Source organism: Cibotium barometz, chromosome 7 (assembly GCF_041138505.1).
Source record: "Cibotium barometz isolate CiBa-2024 chromosome 7, ASM4113850v1, whole genome shotgun sequence".
NCBI classification, from domain to species: domain Eukaryota; kingdom Viridiplantae; phylum Streptophyta; class Polypodiopsida; order Cyatheales; family Cibotiaceae; genus Cibotium; species Cibotium barometz.
In genome coordinates, this window is record NC_141052.1 from 3,935,527 (window position 1) to 3,950,068 (window position 14,542).

General features: G+C 46.7%; 1 protein-coding gene across 4 annotated transcripts in view; it reads right to left on the bottom strand.

Annotated features, from left to right (window-relative positions):
- Positions 1–14,542, bottom strand: part of LOC147636597 (protein CELLULOSE SYNTHASE INTERACTIVE 1-like) — a 46,345-nt gene that overhangs the window by 10,910 nt on the left and 20,893 nt on the right. For all 4 annotated transcript variants that reach the window (XM_086800026.1, XM_086800029.1, XM_086800028.1 and 1 more), the window contains exons 6-7: positions 6,602–7,062; positions 6,339–6,455 (exon numbers count right to left, since the gene is read on the bottom strand). In XM_086800026.1, the coding sequence (XP_086656152.1) occupies positions 6,339–6,455; positions 6,602–7,062 (578 nt within the window). The remainder of the gene's footprint in view (positions 1–6,338; positions 6,456–6,601; positions 7,063–14,542) is intronic.

The window sequence follows — 14,542 nt, forward strand, 5'->3', positions numbered from 1 at the left end:
GGGCAATGCAGAGCTTCAATGCTCTGATACCAATTGAAGGCACTCAAGGGTTAGGGTTAGGGTTTACACAGGTTCAAGCAAGCGTGGAAACCAAGATGAGAGAGAACACGACTTTTGTATGCTTCAATAATCAAAAAGTGAAGTACAATAGCCACATGATAGTGACCCTAAAAGATAAGTGTTCACATGTCCGGCCATAAATGTGCCGGGTGGACCAAAACACTTATAAACTGCATATAAGTGAAACTGAACTAAACTGGGGGAAAAAACCTCCACTAACTGAAGTAAAAAGTGCCCCAGTAATCTACTGATGATCACTAGCACTCCTCTGGGTGCATACACAGCATAAAACCCAACAGGTTCCAAATCAAAGGCTAGTGAAGTCTCTCCTCATCACAAGACGGGGGCAACTAGGTGTGAGCTCGCTTGAGGTGTCCCCAAGCTCTAATCAAACCGGTAACGAAGAGGTCCTCGAAGGAGGAGCTTAGGCCATAGTAACATAAAAACCAGTTTTGCCCTCTCGAAACAGCACGAAACGTTTCTAGCACGAAACGTTTCGAAACAAAACGAAACCTGCCCATCGAAACGGTGTTTCGCCCAAATGTAAAGTGAGGTCAAAAAAACGGGCGGGAGGTTTTTTTTTGCAAATGCAATTTTTGCCATCATTTCTGTCATTGTTCGCTGCCCATTTGCCACTTGACGCATCCAACACTTCTTCTCAGCCGCAACCTATTGCTCTGCCTCTTCTCCTTGTCCACTCCTCCTTTTCGCTCATTCTCCTCCATGCCTCCTCTTCCTCTTCCCTTTTCCTCTTTCTCTCTTCTCCTCCACGGTCCACCCCTCCTCTTCCCTCCTCCTCTTTCTCTCCTTTTCTTGTCTTCCAACTTTCTCTCCTTTTCTTCTCACCTCCCTCTTCCCTTCCAACTTGTTTCTTTCCTCCTCTCTTTCTCTCCTTTTCTTGCCCAAATTTTGAAAATACCAAAAAACCTACTCCCAAAATCATGAATTTCATACCCACTAGTTCCAAAACATGCATCTTCATCTTTCTGTTGGCTATGTTATAAATTTGGTATGTGTATATGAGAAGTGTCATTTCGAAACCTTTGAGTTTCGTCCAAAACAGAAGAAACGAAACCTTCAAAACGACGAAACGGACGAAACGTTTCATGTTACTATGGCTCAGGCCCCAACGGGCTCGGGCCTCCGTGAAGATCCATTGCATGCTAGGGGTCTAGGTCCCTCAAGAGTCTGTGCGCGGGCCGAGATCCGAGAGAGGAGAAAAGCCTTCCAAGGCTCACCCCCTGGCCAAATAACCTTGACCAAAAGAGCTCTACTCTGAATAGCTAGATCAATGATGCCCAACCCACCATGATGATGGGGCTGAATAATAACCCTCCAGACCACCTTGGTCCTTCTAGGACAACAGTAGTCTGCCCTTGCACAAAAAAAGTTTCAGATCAGCCTCTCCACCTGTATGAGGCATGCCCGTGAGAACGCCCAACCCGACAAGAGGTAATGTACCACATGGTGGCCAAGAGCACTTGGTTGGCCACCACCACTCATCCAGCGAACAAGCGGTGCTCCAATAAAGGAGTTTCTTCTGAATGCTCTGAAGAAGAGGGGCAAGCTGTTGCTCCGGTGAAATATAAATCCCCACCTAACATCCCAAATATCTGACCGGGGTGTTGAGGGGATTCCATTGAAAAAACTCAACTGGTCTCCAAGCCGGGGTGGGTGAGGTGTTAGGGTTAGGGTTTGGAGAAGCTTCAAGCAGGCGTGGAGGCCAACAGAGAGAGAACACGACTTTAGTGTATTATGCTTCATTGAAAAGTGAAGTACAATAGCCACATAATAGTGACCTAAAGAGATGTGTTCACATGTCCGGCCATAAAATGTGCCGGGTGGACCAAAACACCTATAAACTGAATATAAGTGAAACTAAGCTAAACTGGGGGAAAAAACCTCCACTAACTGAAGTAAAAAGTGCCCCAGTAATCTACTGATGATCACTAGCACTCCTCTGGGTGCATACACAGCATAAAACCCAACAAGGATCCAACCCAAAAACCACATGGTTCCTTGGACGGCCAAGAAAATGCCCCTAAATGAGTGACTATGGGCAGCAGAATAAAGCGTTGAGACTCCCCGGATCCATCCTACCAGGAACCGAAACCCATCCAAAGCATGGTGTCCTCAAGGAAATCCCAATCCACCCTGTCGTAGGCTTTCTCAAAGTCTGGGAGCAACGGTACCAAACCAACCTCGCAAAGGCGGGCCATGGTGATCACCTACCAAAAAGTGAGATGTTATTCAAGATGCTCCTATCTTGTATGAAGCATGTCTTAGTGCCATGAATCACGTTTGGAAGGTGAGGCTGCATGGGGCGGCTTATGGTTTTGGCAAGGATTTTGTAGGCACTGCCAAGGAGGAGGATGGGGTGCCACTGTCATATCTCCAAATGGTCACCACCCTCCTCTCTCTCTCTCTCTCTCTCTCTCTCTCTCTCTCTCTCTCTCTCTCTCTCTCTCCTGCCCGCTAGTCTGTTCGCCTGCTCGCGCTGCACACCCTTGCTGTGCTGCGCCTGGCGCTGCCTTGCTCGCGCTATGCTCGCTCGCCCGCTAGTCCCTTCGCCTCCCTAATGGCTTGAGCCTGTTCGCTTCGCACTGCCTTGCTCACCCCGCTCACTGCCCTTCCTCCCTGTCCGCCCGCTATTCTGTTCGCCTCCCTTTTCCCACCCGCTAGTCTATTCGCCTGCTCGCGCTGTGCACCCTTGTGCTGCTGCGCCTGGCGCTGCCTTGCTTGCGCTATGCTTGCCCGCCGCTAGTCCCTTCGCCTCCCTAATGGCATGAGCCTGTTCGCTTCGCACTGCCTTGCTCGCGCCGCTCACTACCCTTCCTCCCTCTATTCTGTTCGCCTCCCTTTTCCCACCCGCTAGTCTGTTCGCCTGCTTGTGCTGGGCACCCTTGCTGTGCTGCGCCTGGTGCTGCCCTGCTCGCGATATGCTCGCCCGCCCGCTAGTCCCTTCGCCTCCCTAATGGCTTGAGCATGTTCGCTTCGCACTGCCTTGCTCTGTCTCACTGGCGAGCTCCACCCCAGCACCCACACAACCCACACAGGCACCCACACAACCCACACAGGCATTGCATACAACTTTCTACTTCACCCATGACTTGGCAGACATATATGAGCATCATGTATATGACGGGCTACTCCAGATGGATTCCCCGTCACCTCTAGATACACTCACCACCCAGCTGTCATCTCTACTACATACGGCCACCACCCGCAGCTTCCCCCATCATACACACATTGCACACACAGATAGATCTCGGAGCATGCCCCAAAATCGGTGGTATGATGATGAGCGTAGAGAGCTATATAGACACCTCCGTGAACAGAGAGCACTGGGGACCATTACACAGACACAGGCGAGCCGACAGATGAGGACCCTCACACGCCGTAAGAGGCGTGCATATGAGGAGGCACACTACTAGATATACCACCTACTCATGAGCAGAGATGCAGCCACTGCATGGCACAGGATGAGAGAGCCTCGCCCTTGTACCCTGATTGAGGATACACACACATGGCACACACATGCAAAGAGCCTCTACCATATCCCTCAGTAGCCGCCCATAGCACAGCCATAGGAGTCCCGCCCTACCACCTCTACTTTCTTTACCGCCTCGATGGTAGAGAGAGCTATCCGCCGGTTATAGCATGGGAGATTGACTGACCACACAAGTATACAGAGTGAGCATCTTATCTATGCAGCTGACACACTGGGACTCTTTGTTGCTCACCTCTTTAATAGGGCACTAGTGGAGGGCCTACCAGCTGAGTGGACATAGTCACATGGGACGCGAAATGGGGACGGGGAACGGGGACAAAAAAGATTGAGAATGGCCATTCCCTGTGACTATAGAGTGACCTGGGACAGGAATGGGAACGGGAAGATGTTGCCATCCCCAACATTCCCGAGTCTAAAAATGCCCATTCCCTGTGACTATGTGAGTGGACTATGCACACCATCGTGTCTCCACAAAGCGGGAGACATGCTAGACCCCAGCAACTGCAGGACTATCATGATTGGTCAAACATTGGCCAAACTTTATGGCGCAGTGCTCGAGGCAGAGTTGAGCTCATATGTAGAGAAGGAGGGACTACGAGCACCAAGGCACGCTGGATTCCGACGAGCTTTCTCCACTATTGACCATATATTCACTCTGAGATGTCTGATTGACCAGGCTAGGGCGCGGGAGAAGAGATTATACTGCTGCTTTGTGGATTTCCGCAAAGCATTTGACACAGTGCCACGAGAGAGACTCTTCCAGCGCCTACAGTCATTGGGGATCCCATCAAAGATGGTTTGGGGCATCTATGCTTTATATGAGCAGGTCCTCGGGTGCATACGATGCCCCAGGGGACTATCTGATGTTATTGCTAGCACCATAGGTGTGAAGCAAGGATGCCCACTCTCTCCTACACTATTTGCGCTATACATCGATGACGTGGCTGACTTCATTGGTCACGGTGGTGGGGATGGGGTAGACATCTCATGTACCACAATCCACACTATGCTATATGCAGATGATATTATTCTGGTCTCTGAGTCGCAGATGGGACTACAGCACCATCTCCATGCACTCGACGACTTCTGCACACGGAGGGGGCTTACAGTGAACCTTGGGAAAACCAAGGCCATGATTTTCCACACCTCAGGGCCGGTTCGACGACAGGCCATCTTCACACTAGCAGGAGGACAGGTAGAGGTGGTAGGCTCATATGTGTACTTGGGGATTACATTTACGACTCCGCCAGGAAGATTTACTATGGCACAGGCAGCCAGGGATAGACTCACACGAGGGTATGCAGCTCTGGCCATGCTAGAGAGACACTGTCACCAAGCACACTTCCAAGAGCCCCGCACGAAGGGGTGGTTGTTTGACACACTAGTCACCCCTACTTTGATGTATGCTGCAGCAGTATGGGCACTTGGACTCGCCACCTCCACATGGTCTCAGATAGAGAGGCCTCAGATTCTCATGCTCTCACGGATGATCGGCAGCAAACCCTCCGTCCCACATGACATTGTCCAGACGGAGTTTGTTGCACCTCCTATGCTAGTAGAGGCCCTCTTCCAAACGATCTGCTTCATACAGAGGATCAGAGATATGCCATCGGATCGAATCTCACATAGAGCTTTTGAGGTGTCCAGGCAGCTCACAAAGAGTGGAGATAGGAGATCATGGTATTCACAAATGATACAGTGGCTCACTCAGCATGGTCTTGACATAGATCACCTGCCACCTTTCCAGTATGATATACATGCACCACACATCTAGCTCTCTCACAGTGAGAGGAACAGAGTCCTTTAGCAGGATTTATGGCAGCGATACACTCAAGAGACTTGGATTACACCCAGTCAGCCTCTACCGCCGAAGATGCTATACTACAGAGATCAGTTTATGCTTATCTCAGCGGATGGATTCATACAGAGACCTAGATACATGGATGTGTACATGCCTCACAGTGCCCGAATGGCGATTGGCCAGCTCAGAGTGTCATCACACCAGCTTGAGATTGAGGAAGGTAGGGCAGCACAGATCCCCAGAGCAGAGAGGATATGCAGACTATGCCAGGAGGAGGTTGAGAGTGAGGAACATTATGTATGCAGGTGCAGAGCATATAGTGTCATTAGAGAGAGATCTCCAAGGTATTTTTGCCTCGCCATCGCCTATGTATCACATATTACACCCCCATTATGGTACTGGTTGGAGCTAGACAGATCTGCATTGCATTTTGTATACCCTACGCATATAGGTTGCATACTGAGCCTCTAGCAGTAGTGCTCCATCCATCACACCCCCCCACTAGCTCAGTACTTTCATAGTTCATTTCATGTTCATTTTGTCCTTTTTTTTTCTGGACATCCAGAAGACATTGACAGTTGTACATTGATTTGTCTCATAGGTCGAGTTCGGCCTCTAGTAGACGTTAATACACCTTTCTTTCTTTCTTTCTTTCTCCCATTGTACTTTAACAAGGATTCCCGAAGGAGAGGATATTTGTTTACTTCCATGAGGATCTCGGAGGAGTTGATATTTGTGTTCTTCGTCGGTGAGGATTCCCGAAGGGATTTTTGGACCGTGCTAAGGTGGTTATCGGGATCTGTGAGTATTCCAAGTATCCACGGTACTTGCATTCTGACGATGTACATATGGTATTGTGAGGATTACAGGCCCTTTACACTCATTTGATACATTACCATCAAGATTACAAGAATAATTTGCATTTGATGAAAACATTGGATACAGGAACTTAGACATTTATGTTACCTTTCCAAATGCGTTTTTGCTCTTGCATGATATGCGAAGCTTCTGGCCTTTTGGAGGGGTGTCAAACGCCCATGCAAAGCCCTGGTTCCACTCTGGAGAGCTGCTGTTTGGCACAACCTGCAAAGGTCCACTTAAAAGATCATTAACCTGGTGATACAAGCAGGAAAATGTGAGAAGGCTGGTGAAGTTGAAACATGTCAGTACAGAGAAACTGTTCTTTCTTTGATTTCAAGAGTTCATGTTGCCAAAGGCTTGAACCATACCCTCGTTTGGCGGGGAGCACCGTTTCCAAGTGTTAGTTTGCAGAATGCATTAGTACTCCCCATTGATTGCTTCAGATTAATACCCCGTTTGATTGTGACCACTAAATTTCCAGGTAGGCACTGCAACAAACCATCTGCCTTCTCTTGAAAGTGTTCTGGACCTGATCTCATCAGTAACTGCAGCACAGGAATAGCCTCGACCATAGCCATGGCCTGTGTTTTGCCCATCTCATTTGCACTCCCACTGGATAGCCATGCTTGCCTTAGTAGCAGTAGTGCATCCAAAGCTGCTTCTTGAGCAAGTTCAGTACCAGCTTTCAAAGCACCAACTAACTGAGGTATACAGAGTGTGGCTGCCTCTGTGCCTCGAAGCCGAGGGAAGTTGTAAAAGAGGATATCAATAGCCTTCAACATATCTTCGTTTACTGTTCCAGTGGCCCAAAACTCCCGTTCCAGAGAAGCTTAACAAATTCAAAAAAATAGTAGATAAATCATTTTAAAAAATGGTCTCCCCCTCCCACCCTCTCTCATATTTGCAGCTATCACTACATTTGTCTCAAAGGCCCTTCTGATCTGCTATTAGGTGTCCACAAAATCTCTCTCTCTCTCTCTCTCTCTCTCTCTCTCTCTCTCCCTCCTTTGAATGCCTCTGGTCTTTGTTAGGGTTTCTGCACATTAGGGTGTTGCACTTTACGGTTGCTGCAATTTAGGGTCTCTGATTTTTAGGGTTTCTGTGGTTTAGAATGTTTCCCCTGTAGGGTTCTTGAATTTTAGAGTTTCTGGGTTTCAAGGGTTTCTGAGATTTAGCATGTTTGCACATTAGGATTTCTCCATTTTAGGGTTTCTTTTTCTTTCTTTCGTTCTTTCTTCTCACAATTCTTTTTTTTTGGTTCTCCTCACTCTATTCCTTTCTCTTTCTTTCTTTCTTCCTTTCTTTCTCTGTTTTTTCTTTCAAGAAACCTTCAAGTTCTAGGTCCCCAAGGTTGGGAAATGCGTTGAGCAAACTTGAAAGTGCCTTAAAGAAATTGGAGGAAGAAACATCAGAAACCGCCTTTGGTATTGCAATGCAAGAACCTCCTACACTTTTCTAACATATACAGAGAAGATCCCAGTAATGAAAGCTAATCTAACAGCTCTGTACATTGAAAAATTAGGTACTGCAGAAGATAAGCCTAGGGGAAGTGCAAACTGGTTTTAGCATATAACAGGAACAAAACATGTCATTACAAGAGAAAAATGATGGACTTAGCACCTCCTTAGTGGTTGAGTTTGGTAGAGTGGCACAGAAAAATCCACAATTAAGGGGAAATCTCGACATCTTGAAGGAGGAAAACAAAATACATTGGACAGGTAGTGTAGGAGGTGATAAAGATTGCAAAATCTAAGGGAGTTATGTTGTGAAAGAAGGAAAGAGAAAATTGAGGGATGCACCAAAGTTATGAAAAAGCATAGTGCAGCACCCACCAACTCCACTATCAAAACTACTCTCATGGAGGAAAAGAGGACAAAGGAGAAAGCCCTTGATATGAGGGTCACACCGATATAAGAAGGACCGTCTCAGTTGGAAATTGGGTGGGGGGCCAAGTCCCGGGAGGCCACCCATCCCAATTGTGTTCACGCCGATGCGCGCGTAACTAGAGGTTTCCACACATTGATCTAGCCATCTAGGCCCCAAAACCTTAAGGCGATGGAGGACCTCCAGCCTATCCATTTTGTTGAAATCCCCTAGATCTATGCTTTGGCACCACTTTTCTCAACCCCCCCCCCCCCCCCCCCCCCCCCCGTGCGCGCCCCTTTGTGCCAACTTACCCACTTTTTCTTAGCTCAGAGGTACTTGTCCATGTTCCATGTTTTCTTGTCTCAACTTGGCATCTGTAGTGGCTTAGAGGTTACACTTCTACTCATGGCTCTGATACCATGTTGGAACTTGTGGGTGGGGGACCAAGTCTCGGGAGGCCACCCATCCCAGTTGTGTTCATGCCGATGCACGCTTAACTAGAAGTTTCCACAAATTGGTCTAGCCATCCAGATCCCAAAACCTTAAGGCGACGGAGGGCCTCTGGTCTATCCATTTTGTAGAAATCTCCTAGTGTTATGCTTTGGCACCACTTTTCTCAACACTCACATGGAAGATAAAAAGGTCCTAGAACAAAAGATGGGAATCTCAAATCATGATATGGAGCGCACTTGGAGAATGGATAGGGATCCTACAAAGAAAAAGGCCCTCATCATCAAGTTCAAGAATGTGGAAGCTGATTGGAGATCTTTAAAAATACATCAAGGAAGACCTCACAAATCTCAACCCGAGGAAAGATGGTAAAACAGTGAGAGGCAGGACAAAGGAAAATGAATTGTTTTCACCCACTTGCAGTTGAGGTGTGTACTATTAGGCCCAGATAGAGATTAAAACAAGATTAGCACTTGATTAACAAGATGGGATCACAAGATGATTAAACAAGGGACACGAGATTAGATGAAAAGATTAGGCATACTTTGCATTATAATAATGGTCCTCTTTATAGGAGAGACCCCTTATACAAGGTGTGTGCATATGCTGCCACCACACATGCCACATGTCAAGGCATCATGCCAAGTGTCCCTAAGAGGGGTCACTTTTGCACATCATTGCTTATATAAGATCCTTCTAAGGGGATATTCCCACACACAAATGAACCTACACACTAGCGGTTGTTCACACACTTATTTAAAGCCTAAAATACTAAGTTATTAAATGCCAGTTTACACAACCACCTAGCACTTGTTTATTGCCACCATAGTAGTTAGGGGGTTGTTTGAAATGGGTTTCCTAAAAATTTCAACCGCATTTCAAACGGGTTTCGTAAAATCAACCCAAAGTTTCCTACCTACAAGTTTTTGCATGTAATATATACTGTATAAAATATGTAAAAATAACACTAAATGCATAGAATACATGGAAACATCAATTTGAAGCCTACAATCTTTGAATCACAAAGAAAAAAAACCATATAATCATCCATCATCAATGTCAAATGATCATGATTCAAAGACCATGGTCCACTATCCATGATCCATGATCCAATCATCCATCATTCCATGCCAAAAAAAAAACATACATGACACTAGTGACTACATAGGTTAAAACTTATAAGTTTGAAGTGTTCATGTACATGAATCATGATGAATCAATAGTCATGGCCCAATGCCCATAAACAATACAAAATAAATCAGCCTTGATGAGGGAAAACAGCACACGGAAACCAAAAAAAAACTTTATCAAAAGAGTCGCACAGATTTCAATGTTAGATTTGGGAAAAAAATTGTCAAAAAAATTGCTTGAAAAAAACGTGTTTCCTACAAGGAAACGTTTCCACGTTTCCTTCCGGAAACGTTTCCTTCCCTGTAGGAAACGTGTTTCCTAACTACTATGATTGCCACATTAATTATTATTAATATTTAGCATTCCCCCCATAATGATAATGTGGCTAGAAAGCCCACACTGAAAGAGTGCACAGAGTGGAAGCAAAGTGACACTAGAATGTACTGAATAGAGAGTGCAAGAGAGAGAGAGATGGAGAAAACTATGTTGAATATACTGAAGCAAAACAATCCCAAGCAAGAGACACTACAAGTCTCATAAGTGAGGGAGCAAAATATGTACAAGACTGAATGAACAATGAGAGGCCAGCACCCACTATTTATAGTAGAGGTAAGCTAGCTGACTGGAGCTGCAAAACAGGCCGACTGGAGCTACTGGACAGGCCGACTGGAAAATGCCAAAAAAGCTGGGAAAAATCCCAGAAAAATACTAGAAAAAGGGGTGGCCAGCCCACAAGCAAGGGCCATGCAAAAGGGACCAAATGGGCACCATAAAAGAACAAAATCTGGGGATGAATGTGCTAACACCCCCTCTCAGCACCAGATGCTGAACAAACTCCGAGAATCCGAAGATGAGGAGCCAAGGAAGCCTGAGAAACCGGCTTGGTGAACAAATCTGTAGCATTCTCCGCGGAAGGACAATACTCCAAACGCAAATCTCCAGTAAGATCCCGTTCACGAACATAGTGATACTGAATCTCAATGTGTTTTGTACGAGCATGAAACACAGGGTTCTTGGCGATGGCGATGCAACTCTGATTGTCACACCAAAGAAGAATAGATCCGGTAGGAGGACAGCCAAGCTCCTCCAATAATCTCCGCAACCATATCGCCTCACATGTAGCATAACAAACTGCACGGTACTCCGCCTCGGTAGAGGAAAGCGCCACAGTAGGCTGCTTTTTACGGCTCCAAGAAATGGCTCCAGACCCAAGTATAAAAACACAACCAGTGGTCGAACGCCGAGTATTTGGGTCTCCAGCCCAGTCTGAGTCAGACCATCCAACAAGAGTGCGTCCTTGGCCATAAAAGATTCCAAAATCCAGAGTGCCACGCAAGTACCGAAGAACTCTAAGAGCACACCGCCAATGCCGTTGACGGGGTTTGGATGAGAAGGAACTCAATAAACTGACTGTGAAGCATATGTCCAATCGGGAGTAGGTCAACCATACCAAACAACCGACGAGAACCCGATACTGTCCCCGATCAGTCCCTGGAGAAGCATGAAGTGAAGAAAGCTTCTCACCAATATCCATAGGAGAAGATACTGGTTTGCACCCAATCATCTGAAATCTGTCGAGAATCTCCCGAGTGTACTTCTGCTGAGAGAAGAAAATTCCCTTCGAGGTCTGCCAAATCTCAAAGCCAAGAAAATAATGCAAGAGACCAAGATCCGTCATCTCAAACTCTTGTCTCTAAAGCATCCATAACAGAACGGATCCGCACAGAATAAGAACCTGTAAAGATGAGGTCATCAACATAGACCACAATGATAACAATCAACCCCCTCTCAAGGAGGATATAAAGATTCGAATCTACGTGAGAACGGTGCAGGCCGAGCTTCTGAAAGAACTCATCAATCCGCTGGTACCAAGCCCGCGGAGCCTGCTTCAAACCATATAAAGCCTTCTTCAGCCGGTACACATGATTCTGTTTGCCCGGAAATGAACAACGGAGAGCTTCTCACCATGGAAAGCCTCATATGGAGTTTTGTCGGGAAGAGCAGCAATAGGAGACTTGTTCTGAATGTAGACAACAGTGGAAGCCGCCTCAGCCCAGAAACATCGAGGTAATGAAGAAGCTCAATCATAGCACGGGCCATCTCCATAATGGTCCTATCCTCTCTTCAACTCCATTCTGTGATGGAGTATATGATGTAGTAAGCTGTCTCCGAATGCCATGTGTCTTGCAATATTGCTTAAACTCCTGGGATGTGAACTCACCCCCTCCGTCGGTCCTGAGAGCCTTGACCGAGTGACCGGTCTCTTTTTCCACCTCACCTCTCCAATCACAGAAGTGATGAAAAGTCTCATCCTTGGTCTTCAGAAAGAAAACCCAAGTATATCTGGTGTACAACGCCTTACTCAAAGACGCGGTACTCATAGGAACACATAAGTCTGCATGAATGAGAGCAAGTGATGTCGAAGATCTATGTGTCGCCTCCTTTGGAAAGGCGGCTCAGTGTTGCTTCCCCTATAAACAAGAGGAACCGGCAGAAGACGGAGCCTTGATGGTCGGTAATCCCTCAACCAACCCATCCTCGAAGCTCGCTGCAGAAGCTGATAGCTCAAATGGCCAAACCGAGCATGCCAAAGAGCAGAAGAAGCACCAGAAGAAAGCAGAGCGGTCAACTTGTAGAGACCACTATCTTGGACTCCCTGAGCCAAGATGCTACCAGTCGACTTATCACGAATGGTAATCTCATAACGAGAAAGGATCACCTCCACACCCTGAGCTATAAGAGCACTCATTGAGACAAAAGGTTAAAAGCCAAATCTGAAATATACAGAACGTCAGAGAAGTACCTCTTGTCCTCGTCAGAACGGAAGATGGGGATAGTGCCATGTCCATGCACTGGCACAGAAGAAGAAGAATCACCCAGAGTGATCTCTCCTGATCTGGCAGTGAAGTCCTCGAACCAATCTCGATGGGGTATCATATGAGCAGTAGCACCGCTATCAACAATCCAAGACCATGACTGAGAAGTCACAAGAGCAAGTATGCGCCGAGTACCTACTAAGAGAAGAATGCCATCATCCTTCTTGGGTCGAGACACCGCCGTTGAGGAAGAGTTCTTTGCTGCTTCATCACGCTTCTTCTTGTGACATTGGGGTGACTTGTGACCCTTCTTGCCACAATAATGACATTCAATGTCCTTATTCTTTGAAGATTTGTTGTCTTTATCCTTGTCGGAATCCTTGGAGTTCTCGTCAGAACCCCGTTGTCCTTTCTTTTGTTGATTCTTCCCTTTATCTCGCGCTGCCAAAGCTCCATCAGGGCCACCAGAGGTGCCAGTCCGCTCCTCAAAGTGAGACTCAATCTGCATAACGGAGGGAAGAACTTCCTCCCAAGTAACTGGAATAGGACGAGGAGAAGAAACAAGAGATTGAAAGTATGCATCAAACCTCTCTGGAAGTTTGGAGAGCAACCGAATAGCCATGTCCTCTGTGGAGATGTCCTTGCCACAAACAACAAGCTCGTCCCGAAGATCTTTCATCTTCGAGATGAAAGCAGATAAAGATGGAAAGACAAAAACTAATAAGTTCATAAGTTGCTTTTCCAACACCAAAATCCAACCCGGAGACTTAATCTCATAGAGATCTGCAAAAGCCTTCCAAACTTCATGTGCAGCATCTGCTGTACGCACATGAGAGAGAACAGAATCCTGACACTTCAACATCAGAAAGGAGAAAACGCGTCGATCATTCGACTGCCAAATATCAATCTGTGCTTGAGTCACACCACCTGGGAGGGGTGGCATTGGCCGGTGTAACAAGCCAATCCCAAAGATCCACGCCACACAAGGCCGATTTCACCTTCACCTTCCATAGGGTGTAGTTGGAACCATCCAACTTAGCAGACTCAGCAAACATATGAAGAGAAGTCGGTGCAGCCATCACAAAACCTTGGGCTCAATCTCAAGAAAAAAATTGCACAAACTCTGAAGTAGAAGTGTCCTCCACAGGTACCAAGAGTGCCACCAAAGCCTGCAACACCAAAGACCCCCTCTACAAGGGAGCAAACCCACGGGAGAGGAAACACAGCAAAGGAAGCTGCTGTCCTGAAGAAAACAGGCTGCCTATGTCCCAAACTCCACGTGGCAGAGAAGAAAACTGGTCAAACAGTACCTGAAGGCTGTGTTGATGAAGCCAAACTGAAGGGCGCAGCAACCAGCAGGTTCAGTCCAGAAAACGCAGCAAAGGAAGCTGCAGATCTGAGAGAAAAACACAAAGGCAAAGTGACTAGGTTCAGTCCAGAAAACGCAGCATGAAAGAGCTGCAGATCTGAAGGAAAACGCAGAGAAGGAGGTGCTGAAAACAGTGCTGAATCTGGGGCAGCAAAGAGGTTGCTAAACCGGGAGCGATGATACCATGAAAGAGTGCACAGAGCGAAAACAGAGTGGCACTAGAATGTGCTGAACAGAGAGTGCAAGAGAGAGAGATATGGAGAAAACTATGCTGAATATACTGAAGCAAAACAGTCCCAAGCAAGAGACACTACAAGTCTCATAAGTGAGGGAGCAAAATATGTACAAGACTGAATGAACAATGAGAGGCCAGCACCCACTATTTATAGTAGAGGTAAGCTGGCCGACTGGAGCTACTGGACAGGCCGACTAGAAAATGCCAAAAAAGCTGGGAAAAATCCCAAAAAAATACTAGAAAAAGGGGTGGCCAGCCCACAAGCCAGGGCCATGCAAAAGGGACCAAATGGGCACCATAAAAGAGCAGAATTTGGGGATGAATGTGCTAACACACACATCATGGGTTATGTTTGCTTCTTCTTCTGGCTACTGCTTCTTGTCATTGGAGGTAGAAGTAGCAAAGTTTGCCAAATCTTTGTTAGCTTTCAACTTGGCAAGTC